The sequence below is a fragment of the Dama dama genome, chromosome X (genome assembly GCF_033118175.1).
Source record: "Dama dama isolate Ldn47 chromosome X, ASM3311817v1, whole genome shotgun sequence".
In the NCBI taxonomy this organism is placed as follows: Eukaryota; Metazoa; Chordata; class Mammalia; order Artiodactyla; family Cervidae; genus Dama; species Dama dama.
In genome coordinates this window covers 56,512,104-56,537,003 of record NC_083714.1, presented here as the reverse complement: position 1 = coordinate 56,537,003, position 24,900 = coordinate 56,512,104, and the positions used below count along the sequence as shown (strand labels likewise).

Below are 24,900 nucleotides of genomic sequence, written 5' to 3'. Positions count from 1 at the left end.
TGAAACTCAACATTCAAAAAATTAAGATCATGGCATCCAGTCCCATAATTTTATGTCAAATAGATAGGGAAAGAACAGAAACAGTGACAGAGTTTATTTTCTTGGGCTCCAAAATCACTGCAGATGGTGACTGCAGCCATGAAACTAAAAGACACTTCCTCCTTAGAAGAAAAGCTATGATCAACCTAGACAGCATAGTGAAAAGCAGAGACATTACTTTACTGACAACGGTCCATCTTGTTAAAGCTATGGTTTTTCCAGTAGTCATGTATGGACGTGACAATTGGACCAGAAAAAATGCTTGGTGCCAAAGAATTGATGCTTTTGAACTGTAGTGTTAGAGAAGACTCTTCAGAGACCCTCAGACTGCAAGGCGATCAAACCACTCAATATTAAAGGAAATCAACCTGAATATTCATAGGAAGGACTGATGCTGAAGCTGAAGAGAATGAGATGGTTGGATGGCATCATCGACCCAATGGACATGAGTTTGAGCAGGCTCCAGTAGATGGTGAAGGACAGGGAAGCCTGGAGTTCTACAGTTCATGGGATCAAAAAGAGTCTAAACAACAATTGTATTAAATCATGAAAGCTGTGACAACAAGATGAACTGACCTCTCCTGAGTGCCTTCTCCGCATCAGGCGCTGTGCTATGCAATCTACACCTATTAAGTGATTCCTATAGGTTTGATAATACTTAATAGATAAGAAAGCAGGTTTAAAATGGCAAAGTGACTGCATTTTTAGTTCTTTATTAAAGCAACCGAAACTGCCTTGTCATTAATAAGAATACGGAGAGAAGCCTCATCTTTACTGCAATTTTTATATTTAATTCAGCAAATATTTGAAACGTAAACCTATTAAGCACTGAGATCAGACTTGGGGGAAGATGGGAAGAGTGAGGTAATTAGACTTTGGACTTGTCCCAAGAGGCTGACTGTGTAACTGGGAGAGAGGAGAAATGGACCAGGTAAAAGGAAGAAAGGATACAGCCAGGCGTGGTACAAAGCCTTGGGAGAACTTTGGCCAAGAGGACACTGATCCCTACAGAGAGGACGTGGGAAAGCTCGGAAGTGCAGTCTGCACTGAGCTGAGTAAACTTCAGGAGACATAGAAGCAGGCAGGTTCCCTGAGTCTGTCTCCGTTCTTCAACAGTATGCTTTCATGAAAATGAGCAGGCAGTTTGAGCTGAGGCGGGAGCACTTTCAGACAGAAGATCAACGTCTGAGAGCAAACCCCTGGCAACGGCAACACTGTGTGGAGACGGTGCAGTGGAGGAAGGAGAGGACCACCTGTAGGTTCTACATGAGTGCAAGTGTAGGCAGCTGGTGTGGAGAATGCCTTTATAAAATAAGGAGCCAACATTAAAAAACCGGAAGATCTCTTACTGAACTTCAGCATTTTTGGCCACTCTGGACAAATCAAAAGGCCTGGACCTGGCCTGCACACCCTCCTATTGTTAGTGGCAGCTCCTCCTGGGCTAGATCATGCTCTCTCCATGTGTTCCAGCTCTCTTGCTCGCTGTGGTTTGCACCCGCTGACCTCACTTCTTCAAGTTGTCTGCCAGGGTCCTCGAGCAGCAGGGACACTGTCACTTGGCTGAATCTCATGGTGAGTCAGAGGACTAAAAAGGTCAACAGGTTCTGGGCTTAAATCTTGTTGCTACAATTTAACTACCTGTTACCTTAGCTTCCTCATCTGTTAAGTGGGTGTAATAGTATACTCATATCTATAGCAACCACTCAGTATGTGTACTTTGCTTAGCATAGCATCTTGGCCCATCAGTTCAGTTACTCACTCATGTCCAACTCTGCAACCCCATGGACTGCAGAATGCCAGGCTTCCCTGACCATCACCAACTCCCAGTGCTTGCTCAAACACATGTCCATTGAGTCAGTGATGCCACCCAAACATCTCATCATTTGTCACCCCCTTCTCCTCCTGCCTTCGATCTTCCCCATCATCAGGGTTTTTCCCAGTGAGTCAGTTCTTCGAATCAGGTGCCAACATATTGGAGTTTCAGCTTCATCATCAGTCCTTTCAACGAATAATCAGGAATGATTTCCTTTACGATTGACTGGTTGGATCTCCTTGCAGTCCAAGGGACTCTCAAGAGTCTTCTCCAACACCACAGTTCAAAAGCATCAATTCTTCAGCCTTCAGCCTTCTTTATGATCCAATTCTCACATCCATGCATGACTACTGGAAAAACCATAGCTTTGACTAGAAGGACCTCTGTCAGCAAAGTAATGTCTCTGCTTTTTAATATGCTGTCTAGGTTGGTCATAGCTTTTCTTCCAAGGAGCAAGTGTCTCTTAATTTCATGGCTGCAGTTACCATCTGCAGTGATTTTGGAGTCCAAGAAAATTAAGTCTTTCACTGTTTCCATTGTTTCCCCATCTATTTGCCATGAAGTGATTGGACCAGATGCCATGATCTTAGCTTTTTGAATGTTGAGCTTTTCCACTCTCCTCTTTCACTTTCATCAAGAGACTCCTCAGTTTGTCTTCACTTTCGGTTATAAGGGTGGTGTCATCTGCATATCTGAGGTTATTGATATGTCTCCCAGCAATGTTGCTATGCCAACAGCAAGCTGCTTAAAAACAGTCCCCAAAACCCCAGAGGAACGCGATTAGCAGGCTAGAGACAAGGTGGCATGGAGTACTTTCTTCTGCCCTTGTCAGCCAATGGTAGTTCCCCAAAGCAGATGAAAGACCCTGGCAGTGTTCCTGGTTCTCTTCCCTGTAATGTATTTGCACACCAAATTTACCCCAGCCTTTCAACTCATGAAACCCTCCCTGCTGTCCTAGCGACTGTGCACTGTTACTACACCCAGCATACAGATGTGAAAACTGAGGCTGCAAAAGGGTCATCACTGGCTCAAGACCTTAAACCCTGGCCTCTGAGCCATGACACCACAATGTCAAGGACAAACCCAGGCAAGGACACTGATCTGGGCTGCTCAGCCCTGCGCTGTGAGGCTGATGGCCATACACCCTCATGGGTAACTGGGGTACCTGAACGGTCACCGGAGCACAGAAGCCAGGGTGGGAAAGCAAGAGACAGCTTCCAGATCATGGGCTGGCAGAAAAACCACAATTTTGCTCAGGAAAAACCTGCCCATTGCAATTTAGGGTCCAGGTTAATCCTAAGAATGTGACTAACTACCAAGCATGGAAAAGTGAGGCCAAGGTGCCACTCCCTAGAGGCAGCTTTCCATCCTGTCCAAAGTTAATGCACAGGCTTCTCCAAGACAGAGGGGGGTGCCCAGCAGGGCAAGCAGCACCAGCAGCAGCACAATGCCCTTTCCGCTCATCTCTTCTACTTGCATTTCCTATCGGCGCTTGAGAATTGTGCTATGAAAGCAAGTCAACCAGGTGAGCCTAATGCTGCTGAGCTTCCGGTGTCATTGCCTGTATCCCCAAACCAGAGATTCTTGAATCATGTTAACACCCCCAGAATTGTGTGGGTGGACCCAGATTTTGTGGGGCTGTACTGGGAGACCACATCAGACTCCAGGTGTCCTGAAACAAGATGGTGGACAAGTTTCTAGAATTACAAACTAGTGAATACATGTGCTTGCCAAGGGTCCTTCCTCTTTTTAGCTCTAGGTTCCTCCCATTCTACCACAGAAGACCATGGTTGTTACCCTAAGATTCCATATCCTGAGGCAATTTGGCGATGGTGGGGTGTGTAGTCATCCAGGTTGACCTGGGGCTGGCTCTCAGTCCTGCCTGTCCCAGGAAGGGCATCCCTGCAGGCCGAAGACTGGAAGGTAACACATCCAGTACCCCTGGGCCTCTGTCAGTCTTCTGAAAGTGTTGGCTCTTATTGGGGCTAGGATCACTTGTGCCTAATGCTTTGTCCAAAAGCCTTGGGGGCCACAAGAGTTTAGGGATTTAGAAATCATTAACAGGGATGCAGAGATCAACACCCAGGCAGGGGCTGGCAAACACACTGACATTGCTGCAGTGAACCACATGACTGTTAATACCAAGTGGGCTATATAGAGAAAATTCAGGATACTATAAATAGCTTCTTCGTATCATCCATTTTTTGATTTACTAATAAAGTGTTTATTTCAAGCTAGTGAAAACACTTGGCTGCTGAAGTGTTCTGGGAGTCGGAATGGTGGACAGCAGATCATGGACCTGAGGCAGCTGGCAGATGTTGACTACTGCACAGTTCAGGGGAAAGGCTCCCAGCTTTATGGATTCTTGGTCATGCTACAGCCCCCAGTTCACAAAGCCTGGCAGTTTGACTCAGCTCACACTGCCTTCTGTCCCCAGGGGCCACTATATACATCTTTACTCAAAATCCACTGATGGCCCTCAAGTCCCAACCCAGGCCACATCCTATAGGACCTTTGGGACTGGAGATCAATGGTGTCCATGTTCTCCTCCTTTCCATATTGGAGGCTCTTCACTGTCTCCCTGTCTCCAAGCTGCAGGCTTCAAGGTACACGCCTGCATTCCCACTCATCCTGGGGAAAGCTCTCTTGGGAAAAGAGATGCCTCTTCAATCACTATTCATATTAGGTGCTTTCTGGCTTACAGATTGCTTTCACGTGAATCATCCCGTGACTTCTCACTCCCATCAGATACACCAACAAATAGGATTACTCCTAATGGGGACATTTCACACTGTGCTCATCCTCAGATAAAGAAATGGAGACTCATAGAGGGAGTGATCTGCTGAGACTCACATTCCGGCAGTGGTGGTGCTGCAGATCAATCCAGGTTTGAGACAGCAGAGTGGAGTGTCTGCTTCCTCCCACACCGCCTCTGTGGAGGACCAGAGCCTGCCCAGCCTACCTGGGTAGCACTGCACATACCAGCACACAGCCTTGCCTCTGCAGGCAATGGATGCAACTTCACAGCACATCAAAATCTCTAGAAATCCTCTGCCAAAACTCCTGGGGACCTGAACAGATTGTGTCAGGCTAGGGGCCCTCCACAAACTTGCCTGGTCCAGCTACACTCCTGGGCTCAGTTCCCTTCATGGGTCTGATCCTTTCGGGGGCCCTTCCCCCATTTCCCAGCCAAGAAGACCCTTTTCACTACAAGACCCAGCCCAGACGGCCCTCCTGTCTGTAAAAGCCCACCATGGTCCATCACTGTGAATCAGTGTTTGGTTCCCCACACTTCATGCTCCCCAACCTCTGACACGTTTCAGGCTCTGCTCTTTATAGAGGTCTGTCTGGAAAATGTGCTCCAGCTTCCCCACCCGCCAGCCCTGAGTGATGCAGGGGTGAGTGGACACCTGACACCCTGCACAGTGGAGGAGTTTCTTGCAGGACAGGTATCCTTGGACTTGAATGCGCGTTGCCTTGTGAGCTCTGGCATCCAGACCTGCCCTCTCCCATCAGGCTGTGCTTACACTGGGGCTAGCAGATGGCCGGATGGCCTTCTCACTGAAAGCAGTTCTCCTGCCCAACCCAGCATTTGCCTAGTGCAAAAGACACCAAGAGCCCCTCCCACCAGGCTGCGTGCAGGGCAGCACTTGACATCCTCTGTGTACACAAAGCTACTGCTCAGGCACCAATTCCTGGTGTCACTTCTCCCATTTGGTCAATAGTGATCACGAGGCCTCAGAAACTGTGAGGGCTCGACCACCGGGGCCCACTGTGGACACCTCCAATGCCTGTCTGTGCTCTGCACCTCCCGACGGGCTGGCAGGAACTGTCAGGGCAACATTGCAGGTGAAGGCATGCTCTGCCTACCCCTGCCTGCTCCCTGTCCCCTTGGTGGTGAGTCCCCAGCCAGCCTCCTGCACCAACTCCCTCCCGCCACCCCCAGGAATAGCCTCACAAAGGACCCATCCCGAGAAGGCTGGCCCTGGAGTGGTCTGAGGAGAAGTGGCACGATGGGGCCTTGGTAGGGGGTTGACATCCCCTGCCCCACTGGTTATGAGGAGCCGTCCTCGGGGTAGTCAGTGTGCCCTCAGCCCTGGGCTCAAGGCCACAGCCCAGCCACTAGAACTTTCACTGGGCTGGCTGGGGGAAAGGAATTCCCTGGCAAGTGAGAAGATCCAGGCGTGTGGAATGTGGGAGGAATAGAGGGAAGTGACTTCTTTGCTCTGCTGTCCACAGGCAGATGACCCACTCAGGGTGAAGAACAGTGAGAACAAGGCGGGTGGCAGGGTCTCCCCAGTAGCTGACAAAGCTTCAGGCAGTGAACAAACATCAGTCCAGGATTCAACAGGAGTGGCTGAACCTCAAAGAGACTGAACATTCTGCCAAGGCAGGCCCGAACCGCTGGCACTGGAGGTCTTCTTGGGAAAACTTGCATCCCTGACACAAGGGCCAGGGAGACTGGCAGGCAGGGCACAAAAGACTGGGACATCCCAGATGTCTGAACTTCTGAGCCTGCAGCAGCAGCCCACCTCCCCCACCCAATAGTTGGTGCCCCTCCACCCCCAAGGGAGCAAATGGGACCGGAGTCCTCCCCCACATGTGCCCTCCATCCCAGGAAGCAGGAGAGCTGACTGCTCCGATCTGAGGCAGGACCCACAGCACTACCAGCACAAGAACCAAGGAACCATGGGAATAGCTGGTCATCTACTGCCCGGCCACCAAGCAGAGCAAAGTTACTGTGCAACACAGGCCAGGCTCGACGGGCCTTGTGGTGGAGGAGACGGATGACACCCCCCACCCCTCCCTACTACTCGGGCTGCAGCAGAGGTCACATGGTCGCTCTGAGCAGCCAGGACCCAGGGACTGTGAAAAGGTCTGCCACTACCCAGGAGGCCGGACCCACAGAGCAGGGCAGGTGGTCAGTAAAATGTAGCCTCCCGGAGGCTCAGGAGGTGGGCAACCAAGGTACAGTCCAAAACGACACTGAGGCCAAGGGCAGCTGCCCCAGTCATCAGGTCAAGATCCCTCGTCCAGGTTCAGCCCCGAGCCAGTTCTCAGGTCGAACTGAGGAACAGGGACAGGGCGGGCCCCTGGGGGATGGACGCTGCCGCACCACAGGAAACAGACACAGGGATGACCCCAGCCCCTCCCAAAGCGACGTCAGGCTCTGCATCGGTGACCCCACTTGGGGTGGTGGGACCACCAGAGGGGTGGAGGTTGCCAGACAGGGTCAACTTGACACCGAAGTGAGAGACACAGTTAACTCTGACTCTGTGGCCACTTTGGGAGGACCCCCGGGGCTGGGGTTTCTGGGCACAGGGGCTCAAGGGGCAAGAAACACAGGGCCAGTCCCGAGGATTTGCCAGTCGGTCTTGACCTGGGAGAGCCTGAAATGCAGTATCCCCCAGAGCTGGGTGCAGGGCTTAGTGAGACGTCTGTCGAGGAGTCCTTCGGAACCTGGGGGAACATGTGATGTGAGGAAAAGATGGTAAGGCCAAATGGAACTCCATTGAGTGAATTCCACTGAGGAAAAGAGAAACGCACAGAAAATGGGGAGGGGTGGATACACGCCCCACTCATGAACTGGAGAACCTTCCCACCTCTGGTGGTACCTCATGGGCGGCCTCTGCTCCTGACTCCTCACATGTTCTCTGTGCTTGGCCAAGTCACTACGGTGGGCATGCAAGTTCTCACAGGGTAGCTGGATGGGGCTCCTGCCCAGCACATGAGAATTCACTCACTGAAGTCCTCTCACCATGGGTATGGGATGGCAATGCACACTCCAGGCCACCCTCCTTGCTCCTCAACCTCGCATATTAAACAGCTGGACCCATTCAGTGGGCCGCAGCCTGGTGTTTGGGTTGTGGGCAACCTGCTCAGACAGAGGACAGTGAAGAGCACGTAGACCCCAGAGCTCAGGAATGATGGACACTCGTAAACCAGCATTTCCCACCCCTGGGTCAGATGTGATATAAAGGCCTGTGATGTGAATGCGAGCGGGGCAGCGCCAGAGGCTCACAGAAGCTCCCCAGGCCCCCCTGGGCAGTGCCCCAGCCCTTTGGCAGACAGCACTCCAAGCAGCGGCAGCAGAGTGGCCACCTGTGTCCGCAGGTCCCATGTGTGCCACGTCCTCTCAAAGAACTGCAACGGAACTGAGATGAAATCAGAAACATGTCCGGTTCTCAGGCTGGCCCTTCCATCTAGGCGGTGTGGAGAGGGGTGCGGACAACGGGAGCTGCCCTGAGGACAGAGAAGAAATAGGTCTGGCTCACCTCCTGGAGCTACATGGCTGCCCCTGGGCTTGTCCTGTGTGCAGGGTCCAAGGCCCGGGACTAAAGCCAGGCAGGGACCAAGGGACAGACACAGATGTGAAGGAGCCCTCTCTCATGGGCAGAGTGCGGGATGCCAGGGCAGCGTCTCCTTGGGGACTGCTCGCCCCAGGTGTGAGAGGGTGGATGGCGGCCCCCAGCGGGAGGGCCTGACAGACACGCGCTGACCTGTGGGGCACTTACAGCTCCAAGAGACCAGGTGAATACTGAGTCCATTGCTAGCCTGCAAACAGAAGAGGACGAATCTGCAATACAAACACCAGGGTGGGATGAATGCCCAGACCCCGAAAGAAGTGCCCACATCCCGGCACAAAAAGGACACATGACTCAGCAGAGAGATGGGCAACAGGTATTTCAGAGAAGAAAACACACTGGGCAAGGAGGGCATGAAGAAAACCGAGAATCTGGGTCAAGCCCATCCAAGGTCAGTGCTGCCTGCAAACGCACAGCAGGAGGAAAGTGGAACCCTCACCAAGCCTCAGAGACCCAGGTGGGGTGAGAGGCAGCACTCCCCGTGGCTCAGTCCACACATGTGGGCACATGAGGAGAGCTGGGGCCAGCAGCAGGGAAGGGACAAGTGCGGAGAAACGCCATGGAGCAGGTCCTCACAGCTGCCCCATCAGCAGCCACACTTCATAGGTGTCCAGTTCACTGGGCAACGTCTAGTTCAAAACCAGGATTCAGGAGGATCAGCAGGATCCCACCTACCATTCACAGAAACCTCCCTTACGATCTGAAACCACTACCAGGAGGTTCTGGGGTTTCTAGAGGCAGCTAGTAACCACTCTCAGGGTGAGGAGTGGAGCGCCAGCATGAGGGAGTTGGGCGTGGTGATCACTCGGGTACCCGCAGTGCTGAGGCCTCAAATCCAGGAGGCAGCCTCTGCCCCTCAACTCATAGCTGGAAGGTCTCTGCAAGGAGAGAGCAGGCTGCACGCAGGAAGGGAAAGCACTGCTCCAACTCAACATTCCCATGGCAGCAGTTGTGTGGGTGCCCAGCTAATGGGAACCAGGTAGACACTGACCTTACCTTCCTGGGTCTCGGCGATACTCAGGGGTCCAGACTCGTGCCCAGCAGCCACAGTCTGGGAAGAAGGGGGCAAAAGCGGGCAGCAAGAAGATGCAGGGCACCTCAAAACTCCCAGATGAGAGCGGCTGACACTCAGGTGGATGGAGAAAGGGATGTTACAGTCATATCCTGGAAGGAGGACATTAGGTTGTCAGGACAAGAGGAGCCAGTAGTCCAGGGGCAGAACTGCATGAGAAAGTGTGGGGTCCCGGATGAGTTCTGCACAGAGTGTAGGGCCAGCACAGCCACCCAGAGTGCTGGGTGATGAGGAAGGAGACCTCAGACCACCAGAAGCCCCAGGGCACCATGGACGGGTTGGGGCTTAAACAGGAGAGGGCTCAGCTGCTCTTTCAATCCAGGATTGACGAGGACAGATGTCTGTGTGATGTGACACAGAACCGATGGTGTGTGCAACTCCAGCTGGAGGAGAGACAGGAGGGGTCCAAGCGAGTGCGGGGGCCGAGGTGGGGGGCGGGGCGTGCTAGGCTGACAGCACTGGCCCCAGGCCATGAGGCCTGAGCTCAGCTAGTAGCAGTGGGGACAGGAAGAGGATCGTTACTCTGATCAGGCACTTGGGAAGATGGGGCACAGCAGGGAGGGCGGCGGTCAGGAGCAGAGTCAGGGGGCTGTCCTGGGTGGGCTGAGCCCCCAGACCAGAGGAAGAGGACAGGAAACAGTTTTGAAGGCGAAGCTTCTTTTCTATGGGACATCTCAGGCCCCAGGGGCAGCAGGAAACTGAGGATTTTCCTTCGCATCTGCAAAAAAAACAGATTGTTGCTCAGCACTGGGCCAGCAGGCCCAGGGTGGCTTGGAGGGGAGCCAGCCTGAGCTTTCTGCCCAGAGTTGGGGAACTCCGCCCAGAGGCTGCGCCTCTTCCCGCTTCCCTGGCCCCTGGGGTCCACCCTGAAGCTTGGATGCAGTCGCTGAGGACACTGGGTCGCGGTCACTTTGACTCTCGCCGAGTCTCACGGACTGGATGCCTATGGCACGGACTCAAAAGGGCACACTCTGGGCTCCGCCATGGAGCTGGACAAGCCCAGCCTCCGTGGGTTCCCCAGGCCCACAGCTCCATCCCTGTAAGCCCCGCTCCGCTCCCCTGGTGGCTCCACCCCGCTCCGCCTCGCCCCGCCCCGCCCCGCCCCGCCTCCCCTCCTTCTCCAGAAGCTCCTCCTCACCCAGGTGTTTCCAACACTTCAGCCCCAGACTTCTCACCCTGCTCCTCTCACCTCCTCCCCTCTCTTCCGCCAGGCAGCTCACTTCATGGTCCTCCTCAGGGTCCCGCTCCAGGCCACAGGTCTCGAGGCTTCTCCCAGCCTGACCTTCCAGGCACCTCAGAGCGTGGCGACTCCTATTCTGTCTTCCTAGCAGACAGGGGCGGCGAGAGAAAGCGCCTTTGTTCGTACGTGCGTGTCTACGTAATTGCGTGCCTGCGTACCTGCGTGCCTACGTGAGTACGGAAGCCGTACACACCGGAAATCAGGGGCTTCAGTGTTTTGGCGGGCGCGACCGGACTAAGGCTAACTGGCGCCGTCACTTGACAGCGGTCCCTGTGGCGGACTACTGTCTTGCTTGGGGGCCGCTGCCCGGCCATCCCAAAAAGGTGCCCGCGACTCGCTCTGCTTGCAGGAAGGTAGGACCTGCCTCGTGCGCAGACGGTACCTCCGGGCGGGGTTTTCCAGCCTCTGGGACCAGGAGCCCCTGCCAGGACCTTCCGGTCCCCTCCACGGCCACAGTCCCCGCCTGCTTTCCTTCCACGTATGTGTCCTGGAGATGCCCTGGGACACATGCGAAGATGCCGACGTACGCTCCAGCCTCCTGCTTCTCCCCCGGACTGTGACCTCACACGAGCCCCACCCACCCGCTGTGAGCTCCCCATACCGGGCCCTAAGCTGAAGAGCTCAGCTGCTTGTATGTTCCCCTCCTGGTGGGGCCCAACCAGGAGTCCATGGAGGGCGGCCGACTTACTGTGCCGACCTCCGGATCCTTCCAGAGTGGCAGTGTAAGGGGAGGAATTGTTTTCTCTTCTTAGTTGCCCCAGTCTCCTGGGCTGTAAATCACCATCACTCCTGGGGGATGGGTTTCTGTGCTGACCGTTGAGGCATTGTGGGGTCCCTGTCTCAGTCACATGAGGACAGGCCAGCTGCTGTGATGAGCAGAACCCACCCTGAGGGAACCTGCACTGTGTGTTTCTCATCAGTTGGGCCCTCCTGGGTCCCCGTAGTCTGAGGCCCCTGCCAAGGAGAAGAACATGATGGCTTGTTGTCCAACATTGCTGTCTTCTCATTGGTGCTTTTCTCCCTGTTCCTCTGGTCCTCGTAGAGGTGAAAACGTGCAGACAAGCAGTCGGAAGAGTGTTTTCATCTCTGGCCACCAAGCAGGCACCCTCTGCTTCGAGTGGTAGGAAAGTTTGAGCCCTTTCTTGGCCAGGGATTCCACCCACACAGGTGAGATTCAGAGGCGCCCAGGAGGAAGGGGTTGGGTTGGCTGAGACACTGAGTGGAGGAAACTGGGCAAGCCTGGGATCCAGTCACATACCCCAGTAGAAGACATAGCAATGGCCATGCCCCAGGGGCCAGCCAGGCTCTCTGGTAACCAAGCCAGAACCAGTGAAGAGGGTGACCCTTTGTCACCCAGCAGGTTGACAGAGGTTCAGGGGGATGATGATGCTCGGGGCCAGCCAGTGTGTGAGGACATGGCACCCTTGCCTGTGGTTGGTGGAGTGGACACAGGGAAGCCTTTGTGGAAGACCATTTGCTGGCGTGTGTCAGCACCTCAGGTGTGTGCCCTGTTCCCTGGACCGCCTCCTGCATGGCTCTTCAGTCAGTAAGTGTGTGGTCATGTCGAGTGGCTGTATTGGCAGAATGAGTTTTCCCTACCTTTCCATCAGGAGGGAAGCATCAGTAACTTGTGGGACCCCCAACACTGGGAGGTGTAAACAGACACCGTGTAAGAGTGAAAACAGACGCATGAAAAGAGATGTGCAGACGTGGAGGAGTGTGCCCAAGGTGCTGGGAGTGGAGAGGCCATCCCCCCTTGCCCCTGTGGAGAGATGTCCAGACAGGGCCGACCCGCTAGCTTCGTTTGCTGGCAGTCATGTTAGGGTCACACAGGCCGGGGGCTCAAATATGAACCGTGTTGGTTCAGGAGGCTGGCAGCTGAGGTCGAGGAGTCAAAGTCGAGCTGACCTTGGCTCTTGTGAGGGCTGTGGAGAGTCTGTCCCATCCACCCCCTCACTTCCGGGCTTTGCTGGCCATGGTGGGTGTGTCTGGGCTTGAAGAGCTCCGCCTTCCTCTGCACCCCAGTTCTTCTGTGTGCCTTTCTGTCTCTAAATGTGTCCTTTGTATGGGGACAGCCGTCCTGTTAGAGGAGGGTCCATCCTAATGAGCTCACTTGACCTCCATCAGCTCTGTGAAGACCTTCCCTTTGTCTGTAAGGTCATGCCAAGGTACTTGGGATTGAGACTCCAGCACCTGAATTTGAGGGGACATGATGTAACACCTCATACCCTACAAAGGCTCTGAGGTAGGAACAGACTGGAGTGTTTCAAGGATGGAAGGATGGCCTTCATGGCTACTGGGGGTGAATCCAGGGGCAAGAACAGGCCATCAGGCTAGGAACCAGATCACATGGTGCCTCATGGGCCTGGGAGAATTGTGGCTCTCCTGTGCTCAGGGAAGGAAAGGCCCAGAATGCCCTGGGCTGGGTGCCTCTGGGACCTTGTCCCCATCCTTACAGCCACGTGGAAACGGAAGCTCCCTCGGAGGTGCTGAAACTCTACTGAGGTCCAGGCCCATGGCTCTGATCCTCCGCCTCCACTCCCCTAAAGTGAACAGGGACCCCCCTCCAGGTACAAGGAAAGAAGTGAGGTTGGAGGTATGTGTAGTCAGGTCCCCTGCAGTCATGGGCTGTGACTCTGTGCCTCAGCGCCTCCTCAGGTGTCGAGCAAGGTGACAGTAACCCAACAGGTTATTTGAGGTTTGAATTCTGTGATCCCTGCATGGTGCTGTCCCAGGCCCTGGCGAGGACAGGGAGCGTGCCAGTCCCAGTAGCTGCTGCTCTCCGTTCTTTCTCTAGGCTCTGGGCAAGGGCTGGGGCATCTGATGACAGTGGAGGCAGTGGTGTGGGAAGGACTGGGAGGAATGGGGCTGCCAAAGGTTGGAGAAGATACCTGGCAGGGCCGTCTGAGGTCTAGGGCGCCCCAGGGTCGAGGCCAGATTGATCCTCATGGATCTGCCCTCAGCAGCCCTGAGCTAAGATGGAGATCACCAGAGCATGGGCAGGGTTGGGGCCGGGAGCTAAGGGGTGGGGTGGTGGCTGAGGGTAGGGGAAGCCAAGCCCAGGACAGTGCCTCTCTGTGCTGGGAGAGGACCAGAGCCCAGCCACTGGGCTGTGAAGCCAGGGGGCTTGCCCTCCCTCCTCAGTGCTCCCAGGCTTTCGAGTCCCTCTGTCTTGGAACTCACCACGTGCCTCTCTCCCACTGTCCTGCCCTCCTTCCTGACCTCCCCACAGACTCCATGTGATGGACGGGTCCTCTGGGTCGCCACCCCCCTATCAGTGGACCACGTGGAGACGGATGGAAGGAGCCAGCCCTCTCTGACCCCCCACATTCAGTGTCAGCAGGCTTGGAGGATGCTCAGGCACGTGGGGCTGAAGTCCAGCACAGGGCTGTGAGCTTGCAGGCCACTGTGTCAGGCTCCTGACCTTTGTGGTTCTGTGTTTCTGCAGCCAGGTGAGGCCCTGAGAGCCCTGGGAGATGAAGTTCGGCTGTCTGTCCTTCCGACAGCCTTATGCAGGTTTCATCTTAAATGGTGTCAAGACCCTGGAGACGCGGTGGCGGCCCATGCTACGCAGCCACCAGCACTGTACCCTGGCAGTCCACATCGCACACCGGGACTGGGAAGATGAGGCCTGGCGGGAGCTGCTGGAGCAGAGGCTGGGGATGAGCCCCACCCAGATCCAGGCCTTGCTGTGGGACGGGGACAAGTTCGGCCGCGGAGTGATCGCGGGCAAGTGACACCCTGCCCCACTCTGTCTGCATGGCCCTGATGCTGCCCTACATTGTTTTCTGTTGAACCAGTTGGTGTGGTGGGAGGGGGGAAGCTGAGGTTTCTTCAGAGGAGCAGCAAGGGTCCCTTGGCTGGGAGATGATGGCCCGAGGTCCCTGACCACCAGCCTGGGCCTCAGTCCCCATTTGTGCTCTGAGGCAGAGGCGGGTCCAGGTCTGCAGGTGGCACTTGTCTCTGTGTGTGTGTCCTCACGTGTGTGTGTCCCCATGTGTGTGTGTGCACCCGGCAGAGACCATGAGAGGCAGGAAAGCACCCTGCCTGGGTTCCCCACTGCCACTGCCTGCAGCCAGGCCTGAGCAAGTCCCCTGACTCCCCCCACAGCAACTGTGGTAAGACCCCACAGCAACAACTCTCTGCTGGTGAATCACTTGGGGAACTGATGCCCACAGGCTCCCCGCCAGGGCCCTCCTGTTCTGTCCCTCCAGCCTGCAGTGGGCACACTGAGAGCTGCCTGTGGCCTGGTAGGTTTGTGGAGCACCAGGCCTCTCCCTTTCATTTCGATTCTTCCCTCGCTTGGCCTTGCCCCAAATTCCCTTTGCCAATGTGAGCCCATCTGGAATGCTCAGCCAGAGGATTCAGTTCACCCTGGTTCCTTGCCATGATACGTCTTAGTTTCTAGCACGCGAGACTTTGAATGACCTTGTTCTCATTCTGTGTCCTGTCTTTGCACACAGGTCTCGTGGACATTGGGGACACTTTGCAGTGCCCAGAAAACCTAGATCCCAAAGAGATGGAGGAGCTGGAAAATCAAGCCCTGTTGCCTGATCTGCGACAGAAATACCTGACTGTGCTCTCCAACCCCCGCTGGCTGTTGCAGCCTGTCCCTAGAAGGGGCGGGAAGGACATCTTCCTGGTGGACATCCCCCAGCATCTGATCCCCTTTGGGCAGGAGGCCTGTCCAAGCTGAGCTTTCAAAAGGTGACAAGAGACCAGCACATGGTGACACTGTCGTCACCATTGCACCCTGGACGTGCCCGTCTGGTTCAGTCTGAATTGGCCCCACCCTGGAATGTGCTGCCAACTTTGTGTGGGTCGGGGTGCCGGGACACCCCTCGTTCAGTGCTGCTCTGGACTCAGCAGGAGTCTCCCGGACTTTGACCTTTACGATAAGATGGCGTTGCCATTCATTTTGGCCCTGCTGGGTCTGGGTGGTTGAGAGAAATGTGTTGATAGGAAACCGCTTAGTGTTTTTCCTCTCTGTTCTGGTCCAGACTCGCCGATGTTGGAACAGTGTCCAGGGGGCAATGGGGGAAGGCTGGGGGCCAGGCTGTGTGTCGGCAGGTGGAGAGGCATCCAGCACACAGAGAGGCCCACAGGCCCAGAAACAGGCCCCTGGATCGGGAGCTAGAGATGCTCAGCTGCTGATCAGAAAGTTGTGGCATTGTTGGGGGACCCTTGAGGAGCCCCTTCTGCTTCAGGGTGCAAGACTCAAGGAAGGTGACACCCCCAAGATCAGGAGCCCGGCTGGGCCATCTGCTGAGTGGCAGGCAAGGCCCAGGGACCAGCCTGTCCTGGGCTCGCCTCAGCGCTCGGCTTGTGGGTCAGACCCTTGGCCGAGCGTGTGAAATGCTGCTGCTTCAGTTGAAAAGGAACCATGGGGACCGGACTGAAGCCTGCCTGGGGCATGGGCTTCCAGCCTCATCTGGTTCACCCTGTGCCATGTGTGAATAGCATGGACAGACAGAAAGAAGGGAGACTCACAGTTCTCATTCAATTTTTTATTTACTCCTGTGGAGTTTTGCTCTACTTTATTACAGCCAGAAATCTATTTGATTACAAGAGAGTACTTTTGAGTGTCCCTAGGGACCTAGCAGTCAGGGATTGGGCTTGTCCTTGACCTGCTCACAGAGGACACACTTGTAATCTGAGGACTCTCCCTGCTCCTCCTCCACCTCAGGGGCCTCGTTTGGGGCCATGACTGAAAGGGCCACCATCAGGATGGAGTAGCAGGTGTTGTGCAAAGCCATCACTGAATCATAATCTGGGTACTCGGGGGGGCTCTCGGGCAGTTCCCCTGCTCCATCCCTTCCAGAAGTAGCTGGGGGCACAGACGTGGCATTGCTGGACGTGCCCTCTCCGCTGTGACCGCCCTGCTCGCTGGGGAGATAGTTTCTCCCGGCCCGCCCAGCTACACTGCCCATAGACCAAAGGCCAGAGAATACAAATGAGCACCAGCTGGGGGTTCTGTGAGCAGGTGGTGTTCCCTTCTGGACTTTCTTGCTCGCCTCTTGGGTGCACTGGTTGTGGTGGAGTCGAGGAGAGTGTCTGGTTGCCACTGCTCACTTCTTTCTCTTCGTGGTCGCTGTTGTGCTGGCAGCAGGCTGAGCAGTTGTTCCCGGGTCGCCTTTCCTCTGGATGTTCTGCAGGAGGAGAGGCTTGTCTCTCTGAAAGTTGGAGTTGGGATAGACCTGAAAGGAAATGAATCACTTTAGCCATCGGGTGGGAGAAGAGCCCTTCCTCGCTGCCCTCCTCCCCACCACCATCCCAGCCTTGCCTAACTGTGGAGACAAGGTCTCTTCATTCCTGGCAGGTTACGAGTCCCTAGCATGTTGTTCCCTAGAGCTCCCCTGGGGCTGTCTTCACTTGAGGTGTTACTGGCCCTCCCTGACATCAAGTGGCCTCTCAAGGTTTGGGGTCACCACTGTGGGTCCTGTCTAAGAGGGGTGGTAGAACACAACACATCCTGCTTTCTCCTCTTTCCTTAACCACCCTCTTATGAGAAGAATTTTTCGTGGGAAATGAAACCCATCCAGCACTCAGCTTGTCTAGTCTAGTCTCTGCAGAAGGGCTTTCTGTGTTACCATCATCATCTTCTTCCCTGCAGAGTGACCCGAAGGGCAGATTTTACTGAACCCATACAGGTTCAGTTCACTGATGAAACTCTTGATGCTGTCTGTCTCGAAGATCTGGTCCATGCCTCTGTGCTGGAGGACCTCCATCTGGAAGAGATCTACTCTGATGACCACCATGTCTTCCTCGTCATTCCAGCATGCAGAGGTGAAGGCCACATCCTCCACAATCCTCCAGAGCTTCCTGGGGAAGGACAGCCTGAGGATGGCGTTGTTCTCTTCCTCCTTGGCTGTTTTTGGGTTCAGGCCCTGTGGGGGCAAATTGTCTTGGAGGCTTGGATCTTTGCTCTCGGGTTGCTCACCCTGCTTCTCCAAAACCTCCCCTCAGTCCACGTTTAGATCTGGGGAGAAATCACGGGAGTCCCCTGATGCAGGTTCCCCATCAGTTGATGGGACCAGCCAGGCTGCGTGTGCCTCATGGGAACTCTGACTAGCCATGGAGCCAGTCTAGCTCAGGAGCATTCTCTACCCAAGTAGTGAATGCTCGGGGCAGAAGGGCCTCAGACCAGGGTCGGGGTGCCAAATAAATACTGTCTGGAGATTCTAGAATCTGGATCGTGGGACAGGCAGCCAATTAAGTGATCTGCTTCCTTAAATGATAACAGTATTTATTTTTGAGGATGAAAGTGAGGTTCAGGAAGGGGGTCAAATATGGACTTTTGCTTTTTACTCAATTGTATCATTTAATATTATAAATATTAGATAAATGTTTGTCCAAGTAAATAAAAGGATAAATATATGTCACTTACCATTCAAGAGGGCAAATAAGACACAAACAATACCTGTAGAATGATCCCATTTAAATAAACCACATTGTATATGTATATATTTATATGTATGAGTGTTAAAGGAATAGGCAGAGTTCTGGAAGGATGTTCACTGAGAGGTTGACAGTGTTCTTTGTGAAGGGAAGGGGACAGAGGCGAGAGTGTGACACTATTTCTTCTCTATTCTTCCCATTGTTTGAACTGTTACAAAGAAAATACAGTCAGGGAGCATGGTAGCTGTTTTTATGTGTCAACTTGACTAGGCTATACTGCCCAGTTGCTTGGTTAAACATGTCTCTAGATGTTGCTGTGAAATTATTTTTAGATGTGATTGAAATTGTAATCAGTGCACTATAAATGGATTATTCTCCATAATCTCATAATCTAAGTTGGCTGCATCCATACAGTTGAAGGCTTTAAGAGAAAAAGACTGAGGTCCCTCAAAGAGGAAGAAATTCTGCCTCCAAACTGCCTTTGGACTCAAGTTGTAAAAGTAACTTTTCCCTGAGTCTTCAGCCTACCTGCTTGCACTTAACAATTCAGAGATATAGATACAGATATGGATATAGATTGTGTGTGTGTGTGTTTCAAACACATTCGTTGGAGCTGAAATGGCCTGACTGGGAATTCCAGCTTCCTCACTTCTGTGTTCTTAACCAATTAAATTAAACCTTATAGGTTTCTATTTACTTACTGGTATATACAAGGTAAATAACGGAAATAATTATTTGCATTACTCTGAAAATCGTATGACAAAAATAGTTAAAGCCATTGGAGAACTACTGAAGTGATCAGGACTTAAGGAGCCAACATGCTGGATAAAGGAGAACCATGGAAAGATACACTGACATTTTGCAGTTTCTTTTCGTCTGGAGACATTTGCCAATTCTAGGGCACAGTAAAGGAGGCTGAGAATCCAGGCTTCATCCAGGTAGATGGCTATATCTGGGGACCAAAAAAGAAAAAAAAAAACAACACAGCTTTCAGTGGTCTCACAGGCCCAGAGAGACAAAATTAGAGTCTTAAGGAGCCAAAGGGATATGAGAAAGCTTGAGGGGGATGGAAATGTTTATTATATTGATCATCATGATGGTTACATGGGTGTAAAAAGATATCAACATTTATCAAACTGTACACTTTAAGAATGTGCATTTCAATTATACCTGAGTACGGTCTTTTAAATAAAAAGATTAAGTGAAGAAGGAGATGGCTGACAGAGACAGAAAAAAATCAATGAAGGCTCTGAAGAGGTTGGAAAAAGACCACAGTGAGGAGTCTGTAATCAGAGAGTGGGACACTTGAATCACTGATGATCGAGGTGGGAGAGGGCAGTTGTAGGAGATGGCAATGCCTGGGAAGTGACCAGGGGAAGTGGATGGCTGAGGTAGAGGTCATTTTTCTGCCTATTGCATACTCTGTTCTTTTTGCCTGAGCACAACCTCCCTCACTCTTTGCCTGGCCAAGTCCTACTCATCCTTCATGTTTCAGTATTCCTCTCCCTTCACCAACAGCACCTCAACTGGCATTCCTGTCCCCACCTAAGTTAAGTTCTTCTCTAATGCAATCTTGTAGTACTTGCTTTTCTTAAGCACTTAACACAATGATAACATATGTTGCTGCTGCTGCTGCTGCTAAGTCACTTCAGTCGTGTCCGACTCTGTGCGACCCCATAGACGGCAGCCCACCAGGCTCTGCCGTCCCTGGGATTCTCCAGGCAAGAACAATGGAGTGGGCTGCCATTTCCTTCTCCAATGCATGAAAGTGAAAAGTGAAAGTGAAGTCGCTCAGTCGTGTCCGACTCTTCTCGACCCCATGGACTGCAGCCCACCAGGCTCCTCTGCCCATGGGATTTTCCAGGCAAGAGTACTGGAATGGGTTGCCATTGCCTTCTCCGATGATTACATATGTATTTCTGCAATTCCTTCAGCAGTTCTAAGCTCCACAATGGCAGGAACCACGAGTAGTTTCAATGTCCCTTGTATCTCTAGCATCTGTGGCGATGCATTGCTGTTGTTGTTCAGTCACTCAGGTGTGTTCGATTCTTTGCGACCCCATGGACTGCAGCACACCAGGCTTCCCTGTCCTTCACTATCTCCGGAGTTTGCTCAAACTCATGTCCATTGAGTCGGTGATACTATCCAACCATCTCATCCTCTGTCTCCCCCTTTTCCTCCTGCCCTCAGTCTCTCCCAGCATCAGAGTCTTTTCTAACTTGTTGCCTCTTCGCATCAGGTGACCAAAGGATTGTTGCTTCAGCCTCAGCATCAGCCCTTCCAATGACTATTCAGAGTTGATTTCCTTTAGCATTGACTGGTTGGATCTCCTTGCTGTCCAAGGGACCCTCAAGAGTCTTCTCCAACACCACAGTTCCAAAGCATCAATTCTTTGGTGCTCAGCCTTCCTTATGGTCCAGCTCTCACATCCATACATGACTACTGGAAAAACCATAGCTTTGCCTAGATGGACCTTTGTCAGCAAAGTAATGTCTCTGCTTCTTAATAGGCTGCATCTCTGACATTTTGGGCAATGCATGGTGAAACATACATCTTTCACATTTTCCAACTCCAGTTTGGCTTCCTGAAGGACCTGAACTGACACATTTCATTTGAGGGTAGAGAATACCTCTCCTCCTCTTTCATGGCAAAGGTAGGAGAAAAGCCAAAACACTTGGTGCCAGGAGCCAACACACAAGATCCTACCCATGACAAGGTCATGAGGGAGAAAACCTGACAGGCAAGGCAGATAATATTTTCAGGGATTTTGAAAAGGCCAGCTCACGAGACTCCACCCATGACAAGGTCATGAGGAGAAAACCTGACAGGCAAGGCGGATCAGGTTTTCAGGGATTCCGAAAAGCTGCCCCCAGCACTCACCTTAAAGATGATATCTGTCTTTCTGATGCTTGCTTCAATAGACTACTCCCTAATTTCTGTGACACAGGCAGAAGGCCTTCCCTGATCTCTTTCCAAGTAAGAATCAATTTAGAACTTTAAATAAGTTTCCCAGGTGGTGGTATTTTATGAGATTATCCAGGATGAAATGAGTGTTTCAATTTAAACTCCTTTGCTGGCATTCTAGTTTGATTAGCAAATGTGTCTATGCCCTTGGTACTAATATGCATGACTGCTTATAATACCCTAATCATAAAACAGCATAAAGAACCTGATCATATAAAGGCCCTAATAGACATAGAGCCCTTCAGGGAGTGAGGAAGCCCTGTTAGAAAATACAAGAAAAATTATTCTAAAAGTGGCTATTGGGTTAACATTTGCTTGCTGTATTTTTGCTCTTAATGTGCTAAGGTTGTGCTATGGAAACCATTGTTAATATAGTTAAAGATCTAGGAAAATAAGAGCTTAACCCTAGTGTGGTACCAATGAGATGGTTGTTAATTATTAGCCAGGAGTGCTAGGCAAGGGCTGCCTCACCAAAGCCTCAGAGTCTGTGTGGGATAAACCTCTTAGATAAATTCAACTGACAACTTCTGCAAAAGAATCAACTTTTGTGTTAACAAGGTTATACTTCTACTATGTTGTGACATGCTGTAATGTTGCCCTAAGAGACTGCAACTTTTCTGTTAAGATCACCACAGAAAGGAAAAAATAGGTTTACATTCACCTGACTTGTATAAAATGTCAATAGACTCCAAGACCAGAAGATAATGTACAAGACCCTCATAAACAAAGAAGTATGCAGAAAACACCCTGGTTTTGTGAAGGACAAGCTGATGTAATGTTAAACTATCTTCCCCTTAGAAATGTACTAAATTAGGGTATAAAAGGTACAGTAAAAAAAATAAAGCATTGCCAGACTCTGCTGCACACCCCCAGTCTGGTCTCTCTCTCTCTCTCTCTCTCTCTCTCTCTCTCTCTCTCTCTCTCTCTCTCTCCCTCCCTCTCTCTCTCTCCCTCTCTCTCTCTCTCCCTCTCTCCCTCTCCCTCTCTCCCTCTCTCTCTCTCCTCTCTCTCTCTCTCTCTCTCTCCCCCTCTCTCCCTCCCTCTCTCCCTCCCTCTCTCTCTCCCTCTCTCCCTCTCTCTCTCCCTCTCTCCCTCTCTCTGTCTCCCTCTCCCTCTCCCTCTCTCTCTCTCTCTCTCTCTCTCGCCGACACCGTTCATCCTGAGGGTACCCCTGGATCCTGCTGGGGCTGGACCCCAGCAACTTGGTGTCCCATAGTCAAGCATGTGTCTCTACCAGGGCCCAGAAACACACCAGAAGCTATTTCTAGAAAGACATATAATCTCTGATGCTAATGGCATGGCCTTCCTCCAGAACCCCAGGGACCTAGGTGGCAATTCTCTTACAGGGGCTGGCCTTGAACTTGACACTGCATCCCTGCCCATCACTGATACATCTGCCACCATGAGGGCTGTCATAAAAGATGGTCCACACTTCCACTGCAGCCTGGACCTGCTGCAGGTTCCTCTCCTGCACCCCAGCTCTGAGCCTTCTGCATCATCATATGGACTGTAGCAATAACCCTGCTGTCTTCTTTGTGGTGGAGGATTCAAGATGCAATTATTTGTCTTGCACTTTGGAGGGGACATCCTGGCATGCCTCTGATTACTTAACTCCTAAAAACTTTACTGAATTGTCAGTTCCCTGGATTTTCATAGGGTTTACTTCCCATGCTCTTGAGCACATGTGTCTTACAGATGCCTCTTACTCATCTTCTTCAATTGATATTATCATGTCATTTAACTGATCTGAGTGATGTTCTATGGGCTGTCTAGATGATCCACATCTCTTTGTACTATGTTATGAGGTCGGGTATGATGTAGGGCAGGAGAGTTAACATAGCAGTGGAGTAAACTGTAAATAGAGATGTCTGTCTACATGATTGTGAACTACTTGTCATCCTCTTTCTCTGATTGGTTGGAATAGAAAGGAATGTATTCATCAAATCAATGGCCACATAACATGGACCTAGTTCAGTTCAGTAGCTCGGTCGTGTCCAACTCTTTGCGACCCCATGAATTGCAGCACCCCAGGCCTCCCTGTCCATCACTAACTCCCGGAGTTTACCCAAACTCATGTCCATCGAGTCGGTGATGCCATCCAGCCATATCATCCTCTGTAGTCCCCTTCTCCTCCTGCCCCCAACCACTCCCAGCATCAGGGTCTTTTCCAATAAGTCAACCCTTCACCTGAGGTGGCCAAAGTACTGGAGTTTCAGCTTCAGCATCAGCCCTTCCAATGAACACCCAGGAATGATCTCCTTCAGGATGGACTGGTTAGATCTCCTTGAAGTCCAAGGGACTCTCAAGAGTCTTCTCCAACACCACAGTTCAAAAGCATCAGTTTTTTGGTGCTCAGCTTTCTTCACAGTCCAACTCTCACATCCATACCTGACCACTGGAAAAACCATAGCCTTGAATAGATGGACCTTTGTTGGCAATGTAATGTCTCTGCTTTTTAATATGCTATCTAGGTTGGTCATAACTTTCCTTCCACGGAGTAAGTGTCTTTTCATTTCATGGCTGCAATAACCATCTGCAGTGATTTTGGAGCCCAAAAATATAAAGTCTGATACTGTTTCCACTGTTTCTCCATCTATTTGCCATGAAGTGATGGGACCAGGTGCCATGATCTTAGTTTTCTGAATGTTGAGCTTTAAACCAACTTTTTCACTCTCCTCTTTCAGTTTCATCAAGAGGCTTTTAGTTCCTCTTCACTTTCTGCCATAAGGGTGGTGTCATTCTACAGGATTCAACCAATTTCTGCAGTCAACAGACTAGCAATGCAAATGGAGATATGATGGGGACCACCACCCCTAAATCTTTAAAAGTGGCTCTAATCTCTGTCATGTCTCCTGTGATATTGTTTGTAATTGAATCTCTTGGTAGTCTGTGGGGGGGGATGGGGTGCGAGTGGTGTGCAGTTCCGTATACTTGCACATAACTTCCACCAATGTAAAGACAATGAATGACAACCTAAAATTTGGTTTGGATGTGGAGACCAATGACACCCCCCCCCACACACACACACACCCCACCCACATCAAGAAGTCAAGAAATGGTTCATTACTTTCAGAATCAAGGGTTCTGAAGAGAGCAGGACAAGCCTCTCAACCAGTTGTGAAGTGACTTTTGAGAGCAAGGAATAGAGAGTGGCCTGGGATTTTACCATGGAGAAGAGGTGGGGCCAAAGTGAGAGTTCTCACATGTAGTTACCAGCACACATGGTTCTGATCTCCCTGTGGTGCTAAAGGAAAGAGCACCCAGGCTTTCTTCCCAGTTTACCTAGATATCACGCACAAGGGGGAGAGGAATGGCTAGCTGAAAAAGGAAAGGCCAAATTCTACCAATGATAAGGGATGGAAGTGATACTCTTCCCTGCACTGTTGCGGCTCTGGGAAATGGAGGCTTTTAGGGCTGGAAATAGAAACCTCAAAATGGCCTGGGCTGTGCCTGGCCTTAATTCAGGGAGAGCTTTTGCTAGAAGAAATAAAAATCAAATAAGGCAGAAAAGCAGAACCTGATTGTATAAAGGAAGACAACAAGAGGCATAACCATGTTAGATGTCTAAATAGAAGAGTCGGTGCACTCGCATAAGCATCTGGGAGGCAGGAAGTTAGATAACAAATAGGACAGTTGAAGAGGCACCTCTCACTCATGGCTGAACCGACTGCCTGAGCACCATGCCCACCAGGCTCACCAAGGCCTTAGCAGTAGTAACTACCCACAAACTGGAAGCAGTATATATTGTAATGACAGTAACAGAGGTCGCAGACTTAAGCGTAGTTCTACAACTTGGTAATCAGGGTAATCCTCTCATTTCTCTTCTACTCCCTTTCTACCACTGAAAAAGGAAAGGCGCCAGCCACTGCTCTGCAGATTGGACCACCCAATCGGTCCATCTCACTCCTCCACCTCTTGATAACGACGTCCCCTCCCCACGGAGCCCCAGCGCCCTGAGTTTGCAGGTCCACTCAGGGTCCCTCGGCTTTGAAGGGTCGAGCTGCCCTCC

General features: G+C 51.9%; 1 protein-coding gene and 1 pseudogene across 7 annotated transcripts; one reads left to right on the top strand and one right to left on the bottom strand.

Moving 5' to 3' along the window:
- Positions 1–10,711: 10,711 nt before the first annotated feature.
- On the top strand, positions 10,712–17,991 carry LOC133052480 (protein EOLA1-like). 7 transcript variants are annotated; one of them, XM_061137400.1, is made up of 6 exons: positions 10,712–10,882; positions 11,572–11,696; positions 11,887–12,028; positions 13,762–13,889; positions 13,978–14,258; positions 14,993–17,991. In XM_061137400.1, the coding sequence occupies exons 5-6, from the start codon at positions 14,006–14,008 to the stop codon at positions 15,223–15,225; spliced, it is 486 nt and encodes a 161-aa protein (XP_060993383.1). In that variant the 5' UTR covers positions 10,712–10,882; positions 11,572–11,696; positions 11,887–12,028; positions 13,762–13,889; positions 13,978–14,005; the 3' UTR covers positions 15,226–17,991. The 7 variants fall into 7 exon arrangements, with proteins under 7 accessions (XP_060993383.1, XP_060993380.1, XP_060993386.1 ...); XM_061137397.1 differs by lacking the exon at positions 11,887–12,028; XM_061137401.1 differs by lacking the exons at positions 10,712–10,882; positions 11,887–12,028 and adding an exon at positions 10,896–11,115.
- LOC133052482 (heat shock transcription factor, X-linked member 3-like) lies at positions 16,133–17,605 on the bottom strand (annotated as a pseudogene).
- Positions 17,992–24,900: the final 6,909 nt, after the last annotated feature.